At 39.8% G+C, this 21467-nt stretch overlaps 1 protein-coding gene across 9 annotated transcripts in view; it reads left to right on the top strand.

Annotated features, from left to right (window-relative positions):
• The window catches only part of CDKAL1 (CDKAL1 threonylcarbamoyladenosine tRNA methylthiotransferase), a 663683-nt gene that overhangs the window by 511602 nt on the left and 130614 nt on the right, over positions 1–21467 (top strand). For 8 of the 9 annotated variants that reach the window (XM_072813956.1, XM_072813952.1, XM_072813953.1 and 5 more), the window contains one exon: positions 8596–8658. The exons of the other annotated variant lie outside the window; for it this stretch is intronic. In XM_072813956.1, the coding sequence (XP_072670057.1) occupies positions 8596–8658 (63 nt within the window). The remainder of the gene's footprint in view (positions 1–8595; positions 8659–21467) is intronic. 9 annotated transcript variants of the gene reach the window in all.

The following is a 21467-nucleotide window of genomic DNA, read 5'->3' as shown; positions in this document are numbered from 1 at the left end:
AAGTAAGAAACTAAATATATAATAGCAGCCTGTTCTCTGCAGCCAAAGCCTCAATGTGCCCCAGAGGAATTCCTACATAGAATTCATTTTTAAGTAAAGGAAGGGGTTGGGAAATAAGGCAAAGCTGCAGATGTATTATGGAGATTAAAAATGAAAATACTTGATAGAATTCAGAACCCAGAATAGCAAAAGCTGAAAGACAGTGAGGAATCCACCTGGAAGATAGCCAGAAAAGACCTCAGGGACCTTATTGGCTAGTGGTCCTCAACTTTGACTGTACATTGGAAAACCCAAGAGCTTTTAAGTAATACCCTTGCCTACCATCCCACCATGCCAATTGGTTTGGTGCCACTGGGGATTAAGACCAGAGCACTGGCATATTTTAAAAGTTCCTCATTGGTTCCAACCTGCAACCAGACTTGAGAACCAGTGGCCTGATCCATATGAAGTCCAGAGCTGATTCCTCGCCCAAGGTCAGAGAGCTGTGATTTGCTGGGATATTAACCTCAATCTTCTCTTATCTTCTTACCTCCTTTATTCTGTATGCTCCCTGTGTGATCACATCCCCTCTTCTGCTTTAAATTATACCAGCAGGCTCATAACTCCCAAATCTGTGGCCCCCATCCCTCCTCCAGCACCATAACCCTTATATCTAACTTCCTCTTGTTATCTCCCCAAAGGTCTCATGGCCGGCCACTCAAATGCATTCTGTTCAAACCTGAATTCCCCTCCCCCTAAAACTTACTTTTTGCCTGGATTCCTTATATAGGTGCAGGCACTTCTCTCCCCTTGGTTACCTGAGCCCCAAATCTTAGAGTCTTCACTGTTCTTCCCTCTCGTACTCCTTACCTAATGGATCACCAAGAGCTGTCCGTCCTGCCTCTGCTCCTCCTCCATCCAGCCCACCCATCCTCACCCTAGCTGAATCTGGGGATGGGATGTTTTCCTTTTCCTTTGGAGCATCACCACATCCTCTCACACCATCTCCAGCCTCTAGCCTTGCACTCTTGCTCCATCTCTAACAACAGTAGGAAATGCTCTCTGAAACACAGCTGTGATCCTTCGTCCCATTTCTTACATTGTGCGCTCTAATCACTTAGGCATCTCCCTGCTCTCAGAGGACTACTTCCTTCCTCCCTGTTCTCCATGAGCCTACATCCAGGCCTACTTTCCTACAGTTTATAAATGGCATAATCTATCTATAGACCCAGTTCTTTTATTTCTGCTTTTATCAAAAGTTGAACTCTCCAGTAAGCTGTCATATTTTCCCCTTTCAACCAAATGCTGTCACATTACAGGCTGAGTGTAAGGAGTTCAGCCTTGCCCACCCTCTGACAGCAGGAACCTGCCCCTGCAGGAAGTATAATTGAAGATCCCAAGGCAAACCTCAGACCTAGTTGATCATCAGACCACGGCTTTGGGGGTTAGCGCCTTCACTCACCTCTTAAGATTTCCTGGCTACTTCATTTCCTATCCCTGACTTTAGTGTCTCATTGCTTCTTGCTAAGCCCTATCCTCACTGCAGTCTCCTGGTTCCTGGCCAGTTTCACCAAGGACCTCTGAGCCCCTCAGGCATTCGTTTCTTTTTTTTTTTTTTTTTTTTTTGGCATTCGTTTCTATCTTGTACCTCTTTGCTATTTTGTCCCTTCTGCCTCAGGATGTATTTCTCTGACTTCTCTACTAAATGCCTGTTCCTGGCAGGTAGTAACTGACCAGTTCTTGTTCCTTGGCGTTTATTTCCTAGAATTTTGACCTCGGTCTCCTTTTAAAATTTGCTTAGAACCTAAGTCTCCTAGCGCCCCCGCCCCCCCCATCATCGATTGCCTTACTGTCTTGTGCCCCTGCATGGCACAAAGATCACTATTCAAGAACCTGCTAGCCCAGTTAATGAGTTGTCTTGGCTTCTTATCTTTTCACGTTTACTTTCTGCTGCTACTGGCCAGTCAGTTGGTTAACCATTTCTCAGGTTCGCTGCAACAAAGGGACAAGGAAAAATAAGTGGCTTGAAACTCTCCCTTCTTAGCATATCAGTTATACTTTTGTATTTAACCTGTGTTAATGGTTGCCCTAGAGTTTGCAATACACAGTACCAACCAATCCCAGCAAAAAACATCCACTTTCACGTAACACAACTCGACTTCAGGGGTAGTATGAGTATCTTATAATAATAACACAATCATCTTTTTTTTTAAGGTTTTATTTATTTATTAGAGAGAGAGCACACATGCATAAGTGGGGTCAGGGGAAGGAGAGAGGCAGAGGGAGGAAGAGCAGACTCTCCGCTGAGCAGGGAGCCTGACCAGGGCTCAGTCCCAGGATCCTGATATCATGACCTGAGTCACCCAAGCCCCCCAATAACACAATTATCTTAATTTCTTTCTCCGACCCTTACTGTCGTTGTCATTCATTCCACATAAATATAAGCATATATAATTGAATATATTTTTGTTATTATTGTTCCACATACACTGTTACCTGCTAGATCAATTAAGAATAAGAAAAAAAAAAAACTTCTTTTACCTGCACTTGCTCTTCTCCACTTATTCAGTGCTCTTCCCTCAGATCCAGATTTCTGACCTATGTAATTTCCTTCTCTACAAACAACTTCTTTTAATGTTTCTTGCAGACAAAGTCTACTATAAATAAATTCTCTCAATTGTTGTTTCTCTGAGGAGGTTTTTATCTATTCATTTTTGAAGGATAATTTTGCAGGGTACAGGATTCTAAGTTGGTGGGGGGTTTTTTCTCTCAACACTGAATATTTCTCTCTCTTCTTGCCAGCAAAGTTTCTGAGAAATCAGATATGGTTCTTATCTTTGTTCCTCTGTAGATGAGGAATTCCAACCCCCTTTGGCTTCTATCAGAAAGTTTTCTATATCCTTGATTTACTATAATTTGAAAATAATATGCCAGAGAATAGGATTCCTTGGCATTTGTTGTGCATGTTGTCTGAGCTTCCTAGGTCTGTAGTTGGGTGTTTGACGTTAATTTGGAGAAATTCTCAGTCATTATTTTTTCAAATATTTCTTGTATTCCTTTCTCTCTCTCTTCTTCTGATGTCCCCACTATGCATATTTTACACCTTTTTTAGCTGCCTACAATCCTTAGATATTCTGGGTTTTTTTGTTTGTTTTTGTTTTTGTTTTTTTTTCCAATCCTTGTCCTCTCTTCTTTTTGGTTTTTGAGGGTGTTATATCTCCAACTCAGAGACTCCTTCCTCAGCCATGTCCAGTCTACTAATAGGCGGCCTGTCAAAGACATTCTTCATTTCCGTTATAGTGTTCATCTCTAGCATTTTAGGGAGAGAAATTTGGGAGAGGTTCATTCTTAGATTTCCATTTCTCTGCTTACATTTTTCATCTGTTCTTGCCTATTGTTACTTTATCCATGAGAACCCACAACATATTTTAAATTCCCAGTCTGATAATTCCAGCACTCTGCCTGTCTGCTTCTGAAGCTTGGCCTAGCTCTTCAAATTGTTTTTTGCCTCTTGGTATGTCTTTTAAATTTTCTTGATAGCTGCACATGATGTGCTGGGTACAAGGAACAGCTGCAAATAGACCTTTAGTACGTGATGGTGAGGTGTGAGGACAGGGGAAGCATTCTAGAGTCCTATGATTAGATCTCATTTTGCAACCCTGTGCCTCTGGACTGTAAGCAGGTGTTTCTCCTTCCTCGGTGTCTTTCCTCCCTCCTTGGGTGTTCCAGGATGGCTTGGTGGGCTAAAATTGGGTATTTTCCCTTCTCAGTTTAGCTAGACTCTGCTAACACCCCAGCAGGCTAGGCTCTGTTGTATTTCAAAATGCTTCTTTTTCCCCTCCCCCTGCCAGAAGCCACAGGCACTTTTCCTTCCATATGTGTTACCAGAGCCTGGTTGAGCTCCTGGAGGTAGATCCCCCAGTGTTGTAGACCACCCACTCCTGCCCCATGACTGGCACACCCCATGGCTGGAGTTCCTAACAGAGTTGTCTGCGCTTAGCCTCCAGCAGGTCAATTAAGGCTCAGGTTTTCCTACTCAGCACTGGTTCCTGGGGCAGCTTCATGCTCTGGGAAGCCGCATTCCCCATGTCGGCTTACAGGTCTCTCACCGTTCTGGGGAGTGTTTCCTTCTTTCCCTCCCTTGTGCATCCAAGACAGAGTTCTTGACTTTTCAGTCTGTTCAGCTTGTTCCTTGTTGAGGCCAGAGTGGTGACTTCCAAGTTCTTTATATGGGGAGCTGACAATAAGAAGTTAGGGCACTGAAACACCTGCTCTTTTGGCTTCTTACCACTGAGTATCCTGAAAGACTTACATCTTATTATTTACAAGTAGAGGAAAACACTGGATTCATTTGGGGAGCCCAGGAGAAGTTAAACTGTGGATGTTGTTACAATTTAATTGATTGTATAACCTCACCTTCAAAATACAGATTTTCATTGCATGTGGAGCCTCTTTCAGATCTAACTCCTTGAGTCCCTTTGATAAAAATTGAAATGATTCCATTGTCTGGAAACTTGAACTGTTAAAAATGCTCCACTGGGGGCTTGAGTTTCGTTTGGTTTTGTCTGAAAAGGAGTTTAAGTGTGGATATTAAAGGGGTAGTCAGTGTTTTCTGTTCTTGACGAGTGAAATATAAAAGCAGTTTAGGAAAATACTTCTAGGATAGAGATTCTCCCATTTCTGAAGGTTTTACCAAATTTTCAGACTGCCTCATCTTCTAAACCCAGCTGCAACCCACACCAACTGCAGGGCTCGGTAGGCAGTTACTCTGTAATCCCTTCGCCTCTCTATGGCCTGTTCCTCGGGAGGCGTGATGAAGGGGACTCGAAGGTCCCCCATACGGTTCTATGAAAGAAGTCCACCATACTCACTGTATTCGGGCCGCCCTCATTCCAAGTTCATCATACACCTTGTTCAACATGTTTACTTTTTAAATACTCAGAGAATTATCAGGTGGTTGCATGACAGAGATGTTTGTTTTCACAGGCTAAACAGTGGGAGGTAGTTTAGACACACACTATGATGTAATAGGAAAGTGTCTAATTATTCCATTTTTGGCTCAGCTTTTAGTTTCAGGTAAAACTGCTGATAGCAAGGCTCAACAAGTTTTGTAGCATAGCACTCTTAGCACTATCTGCATGTGAGTTACTGGCTCACTAGCAATAATGGCCATGCTTTAGTCCCCAGTACACGAAATCTTCTCCTTGGCTTTAGCACTAGAATTTAGTAAAGGATCTCAGCATCTCTGTCATCAGCAGTGTGGTTACAGAAAGCTCCCAAAGTGCCATGTGTATTTCAGCATGCCCTACAAGCCGACTTGTAATATTCTCTGTCTGAACATAGAATCCCAAAAAAAATAAAATCCTAGAAGCAAAAGAACTAATGGTTCTTTTGCCTGGTTTGTTCATCCTGCTGTGTTAGGGTACAGGTTATGATTGGTCCTTGAACTGTCTTCATTGAGTAGAAGGAGCAAGGAATTTTGCTCAGTAATTGTTTATTTGGTTTGGGGACAAGGGACTGTGGCCAGAAGTAGACATGGTCCAAGATAAAGATTCAAGATCTGGGATGGCTGTTTCTGTAAAGGGCCAGTGAGTAAATACTTTAGCATTAATGGTCTGTGTGATCTCTGTTATAACCCTTCAGTGCTGCTGCTGTAGCATGGAAGCGGCCATAGAAGTACATAAACAAGTGCATGTGGCTGTGTCTCAGTAGAACTTTACTTACAGAAACAGGTGGTGGACGAGATAGGCCCATGCGCCATCCCCTATTCTAGATCCCTGAACATAGACCACTGAGCTGTTTGATTCTGACCTCCAGGAAAAAATAGCAGTAGTTTCCACTTATCTGAACTAATACACATAACCTTCAGTATCCCTAGCCAAGACTTCACCGTATTTGTATATAATAAATTCGTTGTCAGAAAGAAGAGCATTTTTTCCTTGCTGGCTTCTTTGGGTGCTAACCCAAAATGTATTACTTATTTGTCATTTACACCCCACTTCCTTCCCAAAATAATTTGAGGTAGCTTATAGTAAAAGGCATGTATAGGTTTCAGCTGTCAAAATAGAGATGTAAATCTAAAACCACATGAAAATGTCACACAAAACAACCTCTGAATATTCCATTTCCACCCTCCAGCTCAAGCTGGTAGCTCAACCTTTTCGAGACTAAACAGTCTTTCGGACACCTCCTAAATTGAATACTGACATGTTCCATGTTTTATCTTTTCTAGCATAATTTCCTTTCTGAAAAAATTTTTACCCCATGTTTTATAGTGAGTTTTCTACCAAAGGAAATGTTAATATCCGTCATTTTTCTTCTGATTGAAGTATAAGCCAAGAACTGTTATACAATGAATCGAGTACATGGAAGGAAAGAGAAAATTGTAAGCTAACGAAAACTTTGGTGAGCAAGTGACCTATTCAGAACAAATTTCAGGGCTCTTGGAGAGCGGAGACTATATCCAATCAGTTAGAGGCTCATCCCTGCTCTGCGGGGAGGAGTGTTATGTTACTTTAGAGTTAGGATGGTCAGAAGCCCACTTACAAGGTGCACGGGGGAGGTGAGGATTTGGGCTGGCAGCAGGGAGGGGTGATTTCTGGTGGGTGACGCGGAAACAAAGTCAAGTGATTTGATGCACTGCCAGCTGAAATTGTAACTCCAAAGGTAATTCTAAAATAGGAAAATTGGTCTATGGGACAACAGTGAGTGTGTACAAATGACTCTAATATAAAAATCCTAATTAATACTAGATTCAGCTGCTTAGCCAAGTGGCTGCTGAAGGTCATATAAAGCCCAGGCCGAGAGTCTGCTTGGATCACTGGCCCTGGGGAGGTGTGTCAGGTATGCTCATGCATATGCTGGAATTTAAAGGAAAGAAATATGGAAATACTTCCCCAGAAAACCTGTGTACCAGGCAAGAATTCATTCACAAGTGAAGACAGAAGCAGCTCAGCTAACAACAGCAGAGTAGAGCCAGAAGCAAGACAGGGGGAGTATTAAGGACAAACAGACTACTCTACTGCCAGAATTGCAAGATATGGTAGTGGGCTAACTCTATGACACTTCAGAAATTTTATAACTAGCCTCTGGGAAGATGTCCAACATCCATTTTAAAGATATTTGATCTCTGTGAGTCAAGAAATGTTCTAACCTTTAAATGGAAAAGAGAAATTAAGAATTTCCAACTTAGGCTGCAGTCCCTTCTCTTGTTCACTCTTGGTAAGAAGGCAGATTGGGGTAGTGTTGGGAGGGTGGAGGCAGTTTGTCATTATCCATCAAGGTGATTGGCACGGCATGCTCTTTGACTCTGCATCTGCACTTGTACAATATATCTTTTTTGAAAAAAATGCATACTGTCAAGCTGGCAAAGATGATCATTTTATTAAAAAAATGAGATGCAGAAAAAAAGTTGAGATTTCAGAAGTGTTGCGACTTCAGTACTCCATATAAGGGATTACAGATCTGCTTATACAAGTGTTTAAGTTTGGCAAGGATAAATTGTGATGTGGAAAAAGTAAATTTTAGGACAGCATATAAAGAATGATCCCTTTTCTTTGAAAGTAGTAGTTCAGCATCTGCCATCAGCTCCGGTTTTGATCCCAGGGTCCTAGGATCGAGTCCTGCATTGGGCTGCCTACTCAGCTGGGAGTCTGCTTCTCGCTTTCCCTCTGCCCCTCCTCCTGCCCGTGCTCTCTCGTGCACACACTCTGCTTTTCTCAAATAAATAAGTAAAATCTTCAAAAAAAAATAAAGGAAAGTAATAATTGTATGTGAAAATATATGCACAGAAGATCTAGAACCATGTGCAAAATTTCCTGTGGTGGTTATGGTGCGTGGACAGTTTGAAGTGTTTGAGAAAACAAGCTGCTTCTTAGAGCCGACCATAAATGAACCCCACCCTCTCTTCACTGTCACAGACACTGGAGGAGCAGGAGGTAGAGACAGTCTTCAAGTAGTGGGTTCAGCTTGAGAAGAACATGTCATTAGCAGTGAAAAGATGTTATATGAGGCTTTATGTCATCGTTATAAACAAATACACATTGGGTAGTGTGTGTGAGACACCATGCAAGGCACTTGAGCTATACAACAGGGACAGAACAGGGCAGCCTCCAGCAGACAGACCCCAGGTGTGACAAGGAAGCCAGGTGAAGGTATGTTTAATTGGATGCATATTGGTGCCCAGGTCAGAGTAATAGCCATTTGTATTACAATGAAATAATACATTTCATTAAACGGGTTTAAGTTTTCTTTCTCTTCAGTTTTCTTTCTTCATTTTAGCCTCCGAATGATGTGTTTAAAAATAGAGTTTTTGAGGATGATTAGTGTTTCAACTATGAAATCATAGGAAAAGGTCACCTGGCTGGCATGTGGCCACGACCCACAAAACCATCAAGTGGCTTTGGTTTCTTATTGCAACTATGTATCCCAGATTGGCCCTGTAGCCCCTCACTTTGCGAAGGAAGAATCTCTAAACAATATCTTAATGCAGGTGGATAGGTAAACAGAGGTGTAGATAGATGGATAGATAGATACATAGATACATAGATACATAGGTATATGTATGTGAATATTTTTGCCACCTGTCAACTTAGATGTTTGCATTTTCTTCCACAGAAAAAGCAAAGAACGAAAGATCTTTCTCGGGTATTCCATTCTTATAATCCGTATGATCACAAGGTAAGAAAAGCGTGTTATTTGTGTGTTGGATAGAAGTCTTTCTGAACGTAAAGCACAATTCTCACCAGTAGATAGTGATTTTGAAGTATGTTTTCCAATTACACTTATGTTCTCATTTTGTCAACTCTTTATCTCTTCCTAAGGAAGTCAGAAAATATTTCTGACCTCAAATAATCATACTTCATTCACATTAAAATCTACTCACACATGTTCTGGAATCTCAAAGATGATGTAAAGGCAGACTTGTGGGTGTAATTTATTTGGTTGTTTGTTTGTTTTTTCCAAGCACTGAAGTGATGGACTTGACTTTGAATTGGTAAAGATAGTTGAAATAGTAATTGCCAACTCTTTGATTTTCCATAGCTCTTGATAGTTATTTTTTCAAAATAAAATCCATAATAGAGCAGTACATAGCATAATATCTGAAACATCGACTGCCAAAAGTTTTGCTGCACAGAAGACCAAATATCACCATGACTCGTATGAATTCATCCCCCAGCTTTATAAACCCATGGCCAGTGTTGGTTCATTCGTACCCCATGCTTTTCATTCCCTGTATTTCTAGACATCTTTTTACTTAGAAGCATTTCACCATATATTTGTAAAAGATAAGAACTCTTAAAAAAAAAAAAAAAAAAAGCACTTCTGTTTTTAAAATGCTCAACACCACATCATCATAGGGAAATATATTACAAGATTCCCGAGACTTGTGCACAACTTCTGTATCATAGAAGGTTCTAGTAAATCTGTTAATTTGAGGTGATTTCAGAAGCGAACAAAAAATTTGCACACTTGAAATGCTAATATAAACTTAAATCTTTATCTATGAATTTACAAGGAGACATGTGGTGGGGATTTTTTAACTAGCCAAAATAAGTAGTGTGAAAACTATTTTCCTCAGTTGAGAATTACTGGAGATGTCTGGATTCAGGAGGAAAAACTGTGCCAGTTGTTCATAGAAGTTGAAAGATTTTCAATAGCTTCTGGTGTTTCTATAGTGACCGATTGACTTTCAGCACCAACAATTTGTGAAAGAGGTGTTTATGCTTCGTGTGACCATGGCAATATACAGTACTAAAAATTATAGCACTTCCAGTTGCATTTTTCAAGTTAAACCAATCACTTTGCAGAATATGGCAATTTGTTTGAAAGAGATCAGGAGAGCCAGTAATGCCTGACAAGTAGCGAGAGAAGGTGCAGGCTGATAAGTAATACGCCAGCAAAAGGGAAGGAGATTGGCCAGGTTCCTGATAGGAATGTTGCTGTTTTTTAGATGAAGCCATTTAATTAACATAAATGCAGCAGTGGCTAAAGTTAAATTCAAGAACAACAAAAGGCTGTGACAAATCAAAGGTTTTGCCTGACTTGTCTAAATCTTGCCCACTTCTAACATTTTTTAATTCACAGTTAAGGGAAATTCCATTATCCTTTTATTAGAACTCTTAATGGAACTTGGCCATTTGCAGCTTCTACCGGCTTCCTCTTCATATCCTTTGTGGCATTGTATCAAAGTCACCTCAGGATTATTTTGGCTTCTCTTGTGAAGACTCCATTCCTCTACAAATTAGTCATTGGGCAATGAGGAATTGAATGTAAATGCTAGATGGGGTTCCTTTTGATCTTTCCTTTAAGATCGGTAATAAATTATCGTAAGGAGCTAGAGTGCTTGATGAGTGATTTTTGAAGTTCCAAAGGTTTGGCCTGTTGGCATTCTGCTTTATTTTGCATGTGGAGGGATGGAAACGGGGAACATTTCCAGGCAGCTCCTGCCCCGTTCTCTACCTCCATCCAGGCACGCCTCATCGGCTCACTGTCAACCTTTTCTTCTGTGGATGAGTGTCTACAAAGACTAGCATCACAGGGATTGAGTAACATACATTCTTTCTCATTAGAATATCCCTTTTTCTCCCCTCCATAAATAAAATACAAGGGGGTTGCAATTCAAGTTGCTTTGTCATTTTAAGTACCCAATTATATTCGAACAAATTAGCTCTCGAAGCAGATAGGTTGTAGCATAAAATGTTTCATAAGATGTGGTTAGAGTTGGCTTAAACCTCTCAAGCTCAGTGAGATTTCTGTAGTGATCTTTAGGTTAAATATATACATACATTATAAATCAAAGCTTATATAAAATACAGGCTTTCTGCAATTTGCTTTTAAAAAAAGAATACAGGGCAGGGAGTGGGTAGGGTACAATAAAATCAGATTGGCCGTGTGTTGATGATTATTGAACCTGAGTGATGAGTTTATGGGGTTCATCATGCTATTCTGCTTGCTTGCTTGTTTTTTTTTTTTTTTTCATGATGGAAATTTTCCTGGGAGTGAATGTTGTGGCATTCTTTTCCTTCTCTAGCTAGATTCCTTTTATTGTTAATTTTTCCCTTGACGTAAATTTATACCAAAGAAGGAACACTCAGCATTTCAGTGGGTTGGTTATGCTGAGTACACTCAGAAATGCAGCTCCTGGTCTAAAGTTGGCATAATTTCCTGGGGCTTCATCCCAAATTATAGTGGGTCACTTAAATGATAGCCTAGCTTGCTAGAAACTGTTAAAACAGTGGTAATTACAAAGGATAGTTAGTACAACCGTAGTGTTCTCAGTAAATCAGTTATGTTTGCTCTTCTTTCCTCCCCAACGCCCCCAACCCAACCAAGATTGCTTCTGCCTGACCCCAGGCACAGGAAAGTCAACAGGTTAAACAAATGTGTTGTTTGAGTGAGGCCAGGTGCACTTCTTAACCATACTCTGAAGCCATTGTTTACGTTGTAAATGGTCAGTTGGTTTTCTCTCAAATGCTGTTGCAGAGAGCAAATAAAGCTTAGAGCAAAATGTGCACTCAGAACGAGTCTTAAGGAAAATATCTGATTTATTTTTTATACTCTAAGACAAATTTTGCTGGAGATGAGAAGAATTTCATTTTGGAGCATTATGTCTGGTTCCATGACCATTTTTTTAAGAAAACAATATTCAGTTCTTATACTACAGACTTGGACAGAATGGCTTGACACAAAGCTAATTCACATTTTTCTGTCATAATAAAAGGGAACATTGGTAAAGAGAATCCAAAGCAGCGGGTAATCTGATTTTGTTTTGTACACTGTATGCTGTCCTCTGTTATTTTAATAAACACATAATAAACATAGCTTGTAATTTCTGAAAACGCACCATGATAACTACCAGGAAAGGTTACAGGTCCAGAGGCCTTCCATGTCACTAGAGTTGAATTTTTTCTTTGGATAAGTTATGGGTAAGTAGAGTGGTAGGCTATAATTAGAACACTTTTTATTAAAACCCTGCTTATTAGCATGTGCTTTCTGTCTCTGGCCTGAAAGAAGTATTGCCATGCATATAAAAGATCTCCCTCTCTCTCTCTCTTTCCTTTTCTTCCCCCCATTTTTTCTTTCTTGTTAGATTTTATCAGAGCTATGTGTTCAGGGGAGAAATCTCAGTTTATTAGCTAAACAAAGATGTTTGTAATCTGCTAATGTAAAAAGCTATTATAAAACATGAAGATGCTTGGAAGGAAAAAGCGTACAATTCTGTTTCAGTCTATAGTGGTTTTTAACATCTGCATAATGAATTTTCTAAATACAGTTAATCTGCATAATTTTATATATATTCCACCATTAAAAGTGAGTCTTTAACCCATCACCACTGTTATAGGTTCTGTATTTTGTGAAGTGGGCATCTCATGTTCTTTCAGTGACTATTATTATTTTAATAATTTTCTATATTCATGGACACAAATGAATGGACACATGTGAGAAGAAATGTCATCATAAAACTATGTTGGTAGAAAAAGCTTTTCTTCCGTCAACCTTATTTTTTGGTGGCTAGTGTTATTTTAATGATTTTTCTGCAGACACAGACATACATCAGCTAAACTATAAACAGTTCATATGTGCTCCCCAAAACAGCTACGTATGGATATGCTTGATGAGTTAGCACTGGAGCAATTAGAAAACAAATCCTAGTGCTTTGCACAGCCAGAGGCCTTTGATGCAAGAGTCTCTGCTCTCTGAAACCCGGCTCAAAGTCTGCAAGTCTGCCAGCCCGCCAGCCAGGACCCAGCCTGTCCAAATCCTGGCTTAATTCTCTCTCCCCACCTCATTACTTCTTCAAGTCCTCCCATCCACAAGCCATCCACTTTTAAAAAGAATATTTCTAACAAACATAGATGTCTGGTTTCCCTAAAAACAATCAACCCTAGCAGCAGTCACAGAGAGAGTGGTTATTGCTTCAAGAAGCCAGAGCTCCATTAAAAAGTGGCGGCATACTAAAGTGAAGGCAAGGGCAAGGCCATAAAGATACTAAGTCATTAACAAAGGAACGCCGAAAGTACAGCTGCCCAGGACCAGTTAATTTGGACCCAAATACCCAGAGATCCCTACACGGTTTAGTAGTCCCAGAGTGAAATAATTGGACCTAAATTACATCAAGAAGCAGATGTTTTAAAATAGAGCTTGTCTATTTTTAGAAACGTTGCTATTTTAAGGATAGATATTATTTATCTTAGAAAGTCTAGGAATAGCTGATTTTTAAAGGTTAGGTTGAATGAAGTATTACTATAGAATGCAGTTTAATAACAGAGAAATGGTAAGAGTGGTTGAACATGTGTTGGTCGTTGGGTAAAGGACCACAAACGTGTGTGAGCAGAAAAAATGAGGATAGGATCCATATTCCCCCCCAAATTACTTATTTATATAATTCTGTAAAAATATTAAAGTATATGATATTTTTATCTTAAAGATTTATGCTAGGCATAACTTGAGTAGAAGAATTGTAAGTAATATATCAGTACAGTGCATTTTTAAGTGTAATACTAAATATACGAAAAAAGGTCGATGTGAATTTGCATCACTCATGCTTCCTAAGACTACCTGAAGCACTGCTATCAATTCAAACACATCTGGGAATTCATGTCTTCTAGTGTACAGTGAAATATGGTTTAATAAAAAGTGTAAAAAAATATTGTTTGTGGTTTCATGTGATCAGAAGCATACAGCAAAAATTTATTTTAAAAGTCTTGGGGGAAAAAAGTCTTGGGTCATACTACCATCTTTCCTTCCCCAAGAGACTGTTCACCTCTGTGACATCAGGTTTCATAAACACATATGTCATACCTGGAGCAAAAGGGGCAGTTGCACTTTAGAAATCCTGTATTGATCTACATTTCTCCATTAATCAGATTCGCCTAGTGATTTAAGATAACAAAAGTCACTTTACCCAGCTCTCTCTGTTCAAAGAATAATGGCCATTTGACGCAGTCCCGAGGCAGCCACAGGATTGTCAAGCCTTCATTATTCCCTGTGCTTTGAGGAACATAATGTAGCAACAGAGTGCCTTGAGTGGTTCTTCTCGAGAGGGAGATGGGAATTTGGATCCCTGCCTGCTGGCCCCGTTGAGCTCTGAGCTATCTGCTGTCTGGAAATAGCATATTCAGTTTTTAATGGATCCGGCACTCTATGATAGCCAGATTTTCATGGCACATGCGGATAAAGAAACAAGTTATTGATTTGGCATGTTTATGCCATGCTTAAAACAGTTCTCCGCAGCAGATTGTCCAAAGCCATTTGTGCACTTAACTCTCTTCCCCATTGCTGGCAAAGACTAAAAAATGTTTAAAAAGTCATTTCAGGGATGTTGCTAAATATCAGGAACAAGTGGATAAATGTCCGGCTGATTAAGTGGCCGTATTGTTGTAACACATGCCATACTAACACCACGCTCAGGAGATGGCGTTGATGCATGGGGAAGCCAGTACTCCAGTAAGTAGCAAACCATTCTCATGGGCCCTGGGAGCTCTACTCTAGAGCCAAATGACTAACTCAGCCTCAAAATAAAGGGCATAACTAAAGCGCTCCCTTGGTGGAAAATCTGTGCTCCCGTTTGTTAAAATGTCTTTCCTCTCAAGGTGATCATATACTTGTTACCAAAGAGACAGACATTGTTCGGCTGTGTTTTATTTTTTATTTGTGTGTGTGTGTGTGTGTGTGTGTGTGTGTGTGTTTTATTTCAACAGTAGATGTATCTAACTCCCCTTTTGCTTCCTGATCATGTCATCTTCACCCAAAGCCACATCCCTCATTTTTAACCCTCCTCAGCTTGTGATTCAAGTGCAGTAAGTCATCATGTTTCCTTGAGCCTACCCTTGCCAATGGATTCTGTGTATTTTTCTCTTTTCCTTCTAAAATGATATCTAAAAACTAAACCTTTTTTTAAATTTTTATTTATTTATTTATTTATTTTTTACACATTAGTTTATGTTGTGACTGTAACTGCAAGGATGGAGGGTATGGAAGTATGTGTCAATGGCAGAGATATTTCCAGGGCCCGAAGGACTGACAGAATGGAATCCGAGTGGACCTTTATTATTATTATTATTATTATTATTATTATTATTATTATTATTAAACTCTTTGACATACACCATGTAACTGGCGCTATTCTCAAAGCTTTATGTATATGCATACCTAATTTACTCTTAATACCCAGCCTCTGTGATGAAAACTCTCAGTATCCCCTATTCTACAGATGAAGAAACGGACACAGAGATTCAGTGACTGCTCAGAGTAGGTTACAGAGCAGTCTCCTATGTCACCCCTGACATAGGAGCTGCAAAGCCCGAGTGTAAGATACTCTAATAAAAGGTAGATTGACAGCTTAAGCTCAAGGTCAAAGTGGGTCTTACCCTGTCTCTTTCCCCAACTTCCAAGTCTAAATTTAAGTAGGTAACCTCTAGTTAGAAAGAGGTGTGAAAAGGAATAAGAGAAACAGAAGACAGAAGTAGGGGACAAGCATTGAGGATTCCATTGAATGACCTCCTGGTAAAGCAGACAGTAGAGCAGCCAAGCTGATCATGAAAACCAGCACTGTCACCTCCACTCTCCACCCCCCCCCCCACCTGATTGATTCACCATCAGCCTGGGGCAAAGACATCTTGAATAAAGCGGGTGTTGGGGCTAATACCATCAGAGACCAACAGATCAAGCTCATCCTGCGCTCCATTCCTCATCCTAGAGCCCTGTCCAACTGGCTTTCTTCCTGGACTCTTCCCTGTGCAGCTGAGGGCGGGGCAGGTGTGGCTGGCAGCCCAAGGCTTCACACCAAAGGGTAGGAATTCTTTAGGACCAACACAGCAGAAGGTGTCCAGGCCACAGAAATAGGGTCAGTCAGAGTCTAAATCACTGAGAAAGGCTGGGGAGAAAAGGAGAAAATCATGTAAAGCCAGGACACATCAATAGGAAACTGGCAGCAGGGCAGCTAGAAACAGGTAAGAAGGTGTCCCGTTCATTTATCCGGACACCAGCTGGCATTCATGACTTCCTTTAACAGGCAGGTAGGGTCGTGATGCAGAAGATGGAAAGTTTCCCAGATCCTGAGATAAGAATGTTGTATTTAGTAGATTACTCTCTCTGTGTCGCCTCTCCACCCACACACTCTCAGAAATACTAGTAACAGAGTAGAAAGCAATGTTCACGATGAAATCCTTTGCCAACATTCAGCTTAAAAGTATTGATAAAAGATAATCAAAAGAAGGTCTACGTAGATATGGCAGTTGGCGTACTTTCAAATGATTTCTCAAACCTCAAAGAATCTCCGTTTTTACTGCCATTGGTTGTATGCCGCCTCTGCGAAATTCACTAGCATCAGGAAGAAATGAGCAAAGGGCAGAGGAGCTAGAGCACGGGTACTACAGCCACCCCTGGGCTGCCTCCCACTGCTCCAGCAGCCACCCCGCTCGTCCTCCATCTGCAGCCTCTGCACCTGCCTAACCCTGTCTTGTGCCTCCTCGCCACTGTGCACTACCCACTTACCAACCTTTCCTGTTCCCACTGGGATGATGTGTCTGACTAGCACAATATCCACTGGATATGTTAGGCTTGCCGGAATTAGCAAATATAAATGCAGGACACCCAGTTAAATTTGAATTTCAGATAAACAGTGATCATTTTTTAATATAAATTATGTCCCATGCAATAAGTGGGACATAGTTATATTAAAAATGTATTCATTCATCTAAAATTCATATGCAACTAGGTGTTCTCGTTTTATCTGGCAACCCAGGCTGCATGTGTATGACATATTTCACTTTGGCAAGTTGAGATAGAAAGGTGAAAAGAAAGTCCAAAATGGAATGAAATTTTTTAAAAATGATTTTAAAGCCTCGCCTGCATTTAATGTGAAGGACGTGAGAATGTGTGTTCCTGTTCCTCATCCCATCCTTATTTGTATAACATGCCTGGCCTCCTCTCAAAGGCTGTCACCTATGTCAGATATTTTAATTAAGAAGACAGAACAGGAGCACCTGGTGGGTCAGAGGGTTAAGCATCTGCCTTCAGCTCGGGTCATGACCTCACGGTCCTGAGATCGAGCCCAGTGTTGCGCTCCCTGCTCAGTAGGGAGTCTGCTTCATCCTTTCCCTCTGCCCCTCCTCCTGCTTGCACGTACATGGTCTCTCTCTCTCCCCAAATTAGTAAATAAATAAATGATCTTAGAAAAAAAAAGAAGAAGAAGATAGAACCTACCAGAGGAGAAGTGGGGTGTGTGGGGGGGAAACAGGTAATGGGGGGTAAGGAGGGCACTTGCGATGGCACCAATGATGTATGCAGGTGCTGAATCACTATATTGTAAACTTGAAGCTAATATTACACTGTATGTTAAGTAACTGGGATTTAAATAAACACTTAAATAAAAAAAAGAAGATAAAACAACGTGTTCAATTGACCTTAGTTCTCTAAAATCTTATAATAATGTTTTAACCTGGGAATTCTGTCTGGAAAATTGCTTAGAAGACACAAACAGAAGTTAAATTAAAACGTACCCATACTTTATTTACAAAGAATGAGGATTTTCATTTCCCCACTGAAAAAGTACACTTTGTTTCTCAGCAATATGTTTTATCATAAAATATAATTAATGACTTCTTCATAGCCGAAGTTGTTTCTATTGAGATATACGGAGAAACATTAATGCTAGTGATGCTCACAGCAGGCACTGAGGGCAGGCGCTAGAGAAAAGAGGAAGCTAGTTCTGCCTTTTACTTTTTTTTCTCTTTAGCTCTACTGCTCAAGTTTTAAGACTGTCGAGAGTCCTGTGATTGGTGGAGTGTGGGTTGATGCTGTTTGCAGAATGGGCTCCCCAGGCCTGGCCTGTGTCTTCCTCAGCATATTATTAACAGAGGCTGAAAGGCCCCAGTCTGTGCACCGCTCTCATGTGATTACCAACCTGCCATACACATTCTGACTTGCACAATTTCCAGAATTCTGTTGACCAAGGATAGTGAAATGCAAGTATTTCCACGGGCCAATAATTCATTTTCTCAAGGGTTTTTGCGCAAGATTAAGAAGACAGGATTACAGTTAGCATCTGTGGTGCTTTTTTAGTGTATACATTAACACTCTTCTCTTGAAACTGGAAAACTGGAATTCTAGCATCTGGGGAGAAAAAAGTTAACTAGCTTCTTCTAATGACTGTTAATATTTTCCATTATTCAACACTACCTTTGGGTGCCTTTCAGAATTCCAGAGATATTTTAAATGCACACATGTCAAATAAAAATAAAAGAGTTTTAAAAACTCAAGTTCTTTTTAATTTAGCTCCGTTAATATATGAAACACACGTGGGTAAGAAGGGAGACTATCCCATTTTTAATTACCGTAAAGTATAATAATCAGCTACCGTGCATAAAAAAAAATCTCTCTAATTCAATTTAGGACTTTTTCTTTTGAAGGGGGATGATTTTAAAGCTGTGTGTATGTCTTTACTCCTCACTTTTTATTTCTTATCAACACTTTCTTTTTCTGATTTGATTTAAAATTTTAAGTTGATGCCCTTAAGAGTTCAAATGGCCTTCCTCCCCCCCCCCCCCCACATACACACACACACACAGAAGACATTCTTATATTCTCTTGGGTTTTTTTGTTTGTTTGTTTTTTTGGTTTTTGGTTTTTTTTCAGTTGTCTGTAGGTACAGGCTGATTATCTTCACCTATCCATTCTTTGCAGTCATGATTTCTTACCATTCCTCTTTGCATTTCTCCATGCAGTTTCTTAGGTATTTCCACCTTTTGCCCTCCAAAATGTTTCTGCCTGGGGGTATAATTCTTGGGATCTTCAACATGGTGATCCTGGTACTTCCCTTCCATTGGAGATAGTAACTGACAACTCAGCGCTGGGGTCTGCCCTCCCTACATATCGTCTCAAACCATAGAGCTGGGAATGAACACCTTTAGAGCTCATGTAATCGTACTGCCCCCTCACCACACCTCTACTGTATAGGTAAGGAAAGCATTCGTTTGTCCTATTGAATTCATTCTTCAAAGCCCAGTTTAATTTCCCCTTCTTTGCATCTTTTCTGACCCCCACAGAAAATCATTCTTATGCTACTCCTCTGATGTGCATCTGCCTTTATTCCTTGACTTGTTATGCTCTTAGATTTCAGTTCCATTCAGTAAATGTGAGTTTTTCCCTAGAAGACAGGCACAATAACATGAATAATAACATGGAAAAGATGCTTGGACTCCAATGGGGTCGCAGAGGGAGATGGCAACAAATAGTACATTGAATTAGGTTGCTATGTTATATATTATTATTAGCATAACTATTCCACCCTGTTGCACTGTGAATGTCTTTAGGACAGAAATCATATCTTGGTGGGGTTTTTTTTCCCCACTCTAAGAAAAGACCCTGAATTATAGACTAGAATTTAATATGCCATATGTATGAAGTGTATTTTACTTTTCTTTTGATCTTCATCCCTAACTCTACAAAAGCACTTCCACATCATCCCATGGAAAATACAGGCTTAAAATCCTGTATTTTGATGCTCTGTCCATGTCACTACATAGTTGGGATGTTCCAGGAGTAATGGCCACAGCTGTGGGAGAAGGTCCAAAGTTTGTTCTTGGTTTTTAATTATAAAATCTGTAATGGGGGCACCTGGGAGCTCAGTGGTTGAGCATCTGCCTTTGGCTCAGGTCGTGATCCCGGGGTCCTGGGATCGAGTCCTGCATTGGGCTCCCCACGAGGAGCCTGCTTCTCCCTCTGCCTGTGTCTCTCCTCTCTGTGTGTCTCTCATGAATCAATAAATAAAAATATTTAAAATCCATAATAGAATGCTTAATACTGTATTCAAAGGAAGTCTTCCTCCTAACCCTTACAGACTCTTATTCTCTTCTCCAGAAGCAATCATTATTTCTGGTTTTATGTGTATATTTCTAGAGTTATTTTTGCATCTATCAACACATAGCTACATGTGTGTTTTTATATAGACACTTATTTTTTTATTCAAATGTTAACATAACTATAAATTCTTATGCTTTTTTTTTTCACTTGATAGCATATTTTGGAGATAATTTCAGTCAGTACATAAAGAGCTACCTCATTCCTTTTTAAAAAAGTAAATGTGTATATTCCGTACCAGATATTGACTATATTTAACTAGATTTTTACTGATGGATCCTTGGGTAGCTTCTCATCTTTTCATCTTAACAGGCAATGCTGCAGTGTATTATCTCACAAACGTATCATTTCATATATGTATAAATATTAACTGTATGATAGATATCTAGAAGTAGAATCACTGCATTACATAAGTGAGTGCGTTTTAAATCCTAAGGATCTCAAGTTACCCAGTAAACAAGGTGCTCCAGGGTATCGACAAAATAAAACAGTGTTTCCTCACACCCTTCCCTATATACTGTGTCAACTGAGTTTTAAAATCCTTTCCTCTGGGGTGCCTGAGTGGCTCAGTTGGTTAAGCATCTGCCTTCGGCTCTGCTCATGGTCACAGGGTCCTGGGACCATGTCAGGCTCCCTGCTCAGTGGAGGGTGGCCCCTCCTCTCACTCTGCTCTCTCTTACTCTAAATAAATAAATAAATAAATAAACAAACAAACAAATAAATCTTTTTAAAAAATCCTCTTCTAGGGAAAAAGTTTTATTAAAATATATCAATTTATATGTATCATATATAAATATATTTTTATATTTATTATATTTCCCTTTATATTTCTATTTTGAGTATAGCTACTCAGTTGTTAGAAATATTCACAAACAAAGAATAATTTGGTCTTTGAGTTTATATAGCTACCTCTACATTGAGAACTTTAAGTTCTAAGTCCTATACCTACCAGCTGTATGACCTTGCGTTTTCTTTACTTCTGTAAAAGGAGAATAATACTTCATAGACTCTAGAACACTATTAATTATAAGTCTTCATAGACTTCATAGACTCTAGAACACTATTAATTATAAGTCTTGCCACTGACTTATATAACACCAGGGAAGGAAAGAGGCATTACTCATTATAATGTCAAGACTGCTGATTAGAAGACACTTCTCAACTGAGAGATACTAAACGTAAAGAAATGTGAATTTTAGACTGTGAAGTTGGCAAGTACCTGCTTTATAGGACTGTCATAAGGGTGACATGGAAGGCTTCCAGAAGGGTACCCAGTGCATAGTAAGTGGTCAACTTAACAGTGACCATTCCTGTTCTTAAAGTAGAGGTAGAGTTATTAAAATGTTAGCTCAACCACTGGTATCCAACACATAGTACATCCTCAGTAACTGATCCCATTATCAGTGTTATTATTAATGCGATGTATAGTTATTTATAGTTATTAGAATGCAAGCAGGGATTTTGTCTGTTTTATTGAGTACTTTTTCTTCAACACCTAAAACAGTGCTTGGCATATGGAAGGTGCTTTATAAATATTTAGTGACTGAGGAAATTAATTTATTTCTTCCTCCAAAACTTCAGAAGAAGTATACATAGGAATCTAATTTTTCCTGAGTAGCAAGTGC

The sequence above is a fragment of the Canis lupus genome, chromosome 37, assembly GCF_048164855.1.
Source record: "Canis lupus baileyi chromosome 37, mCanLup2.hap1, whole genome shotgun sequence".
Classification (NCBI taxonomy): Eukaryota; Metazoa; Chordata; class Mammalia; order Carnivora; family Canidae; genus Canis; species Canis lupus.
The sequence above is the reverse complement of the archived record's forward strand: the minus strand, read 5'-3'. Positions and strand labels throughout refer to the sequence as shown.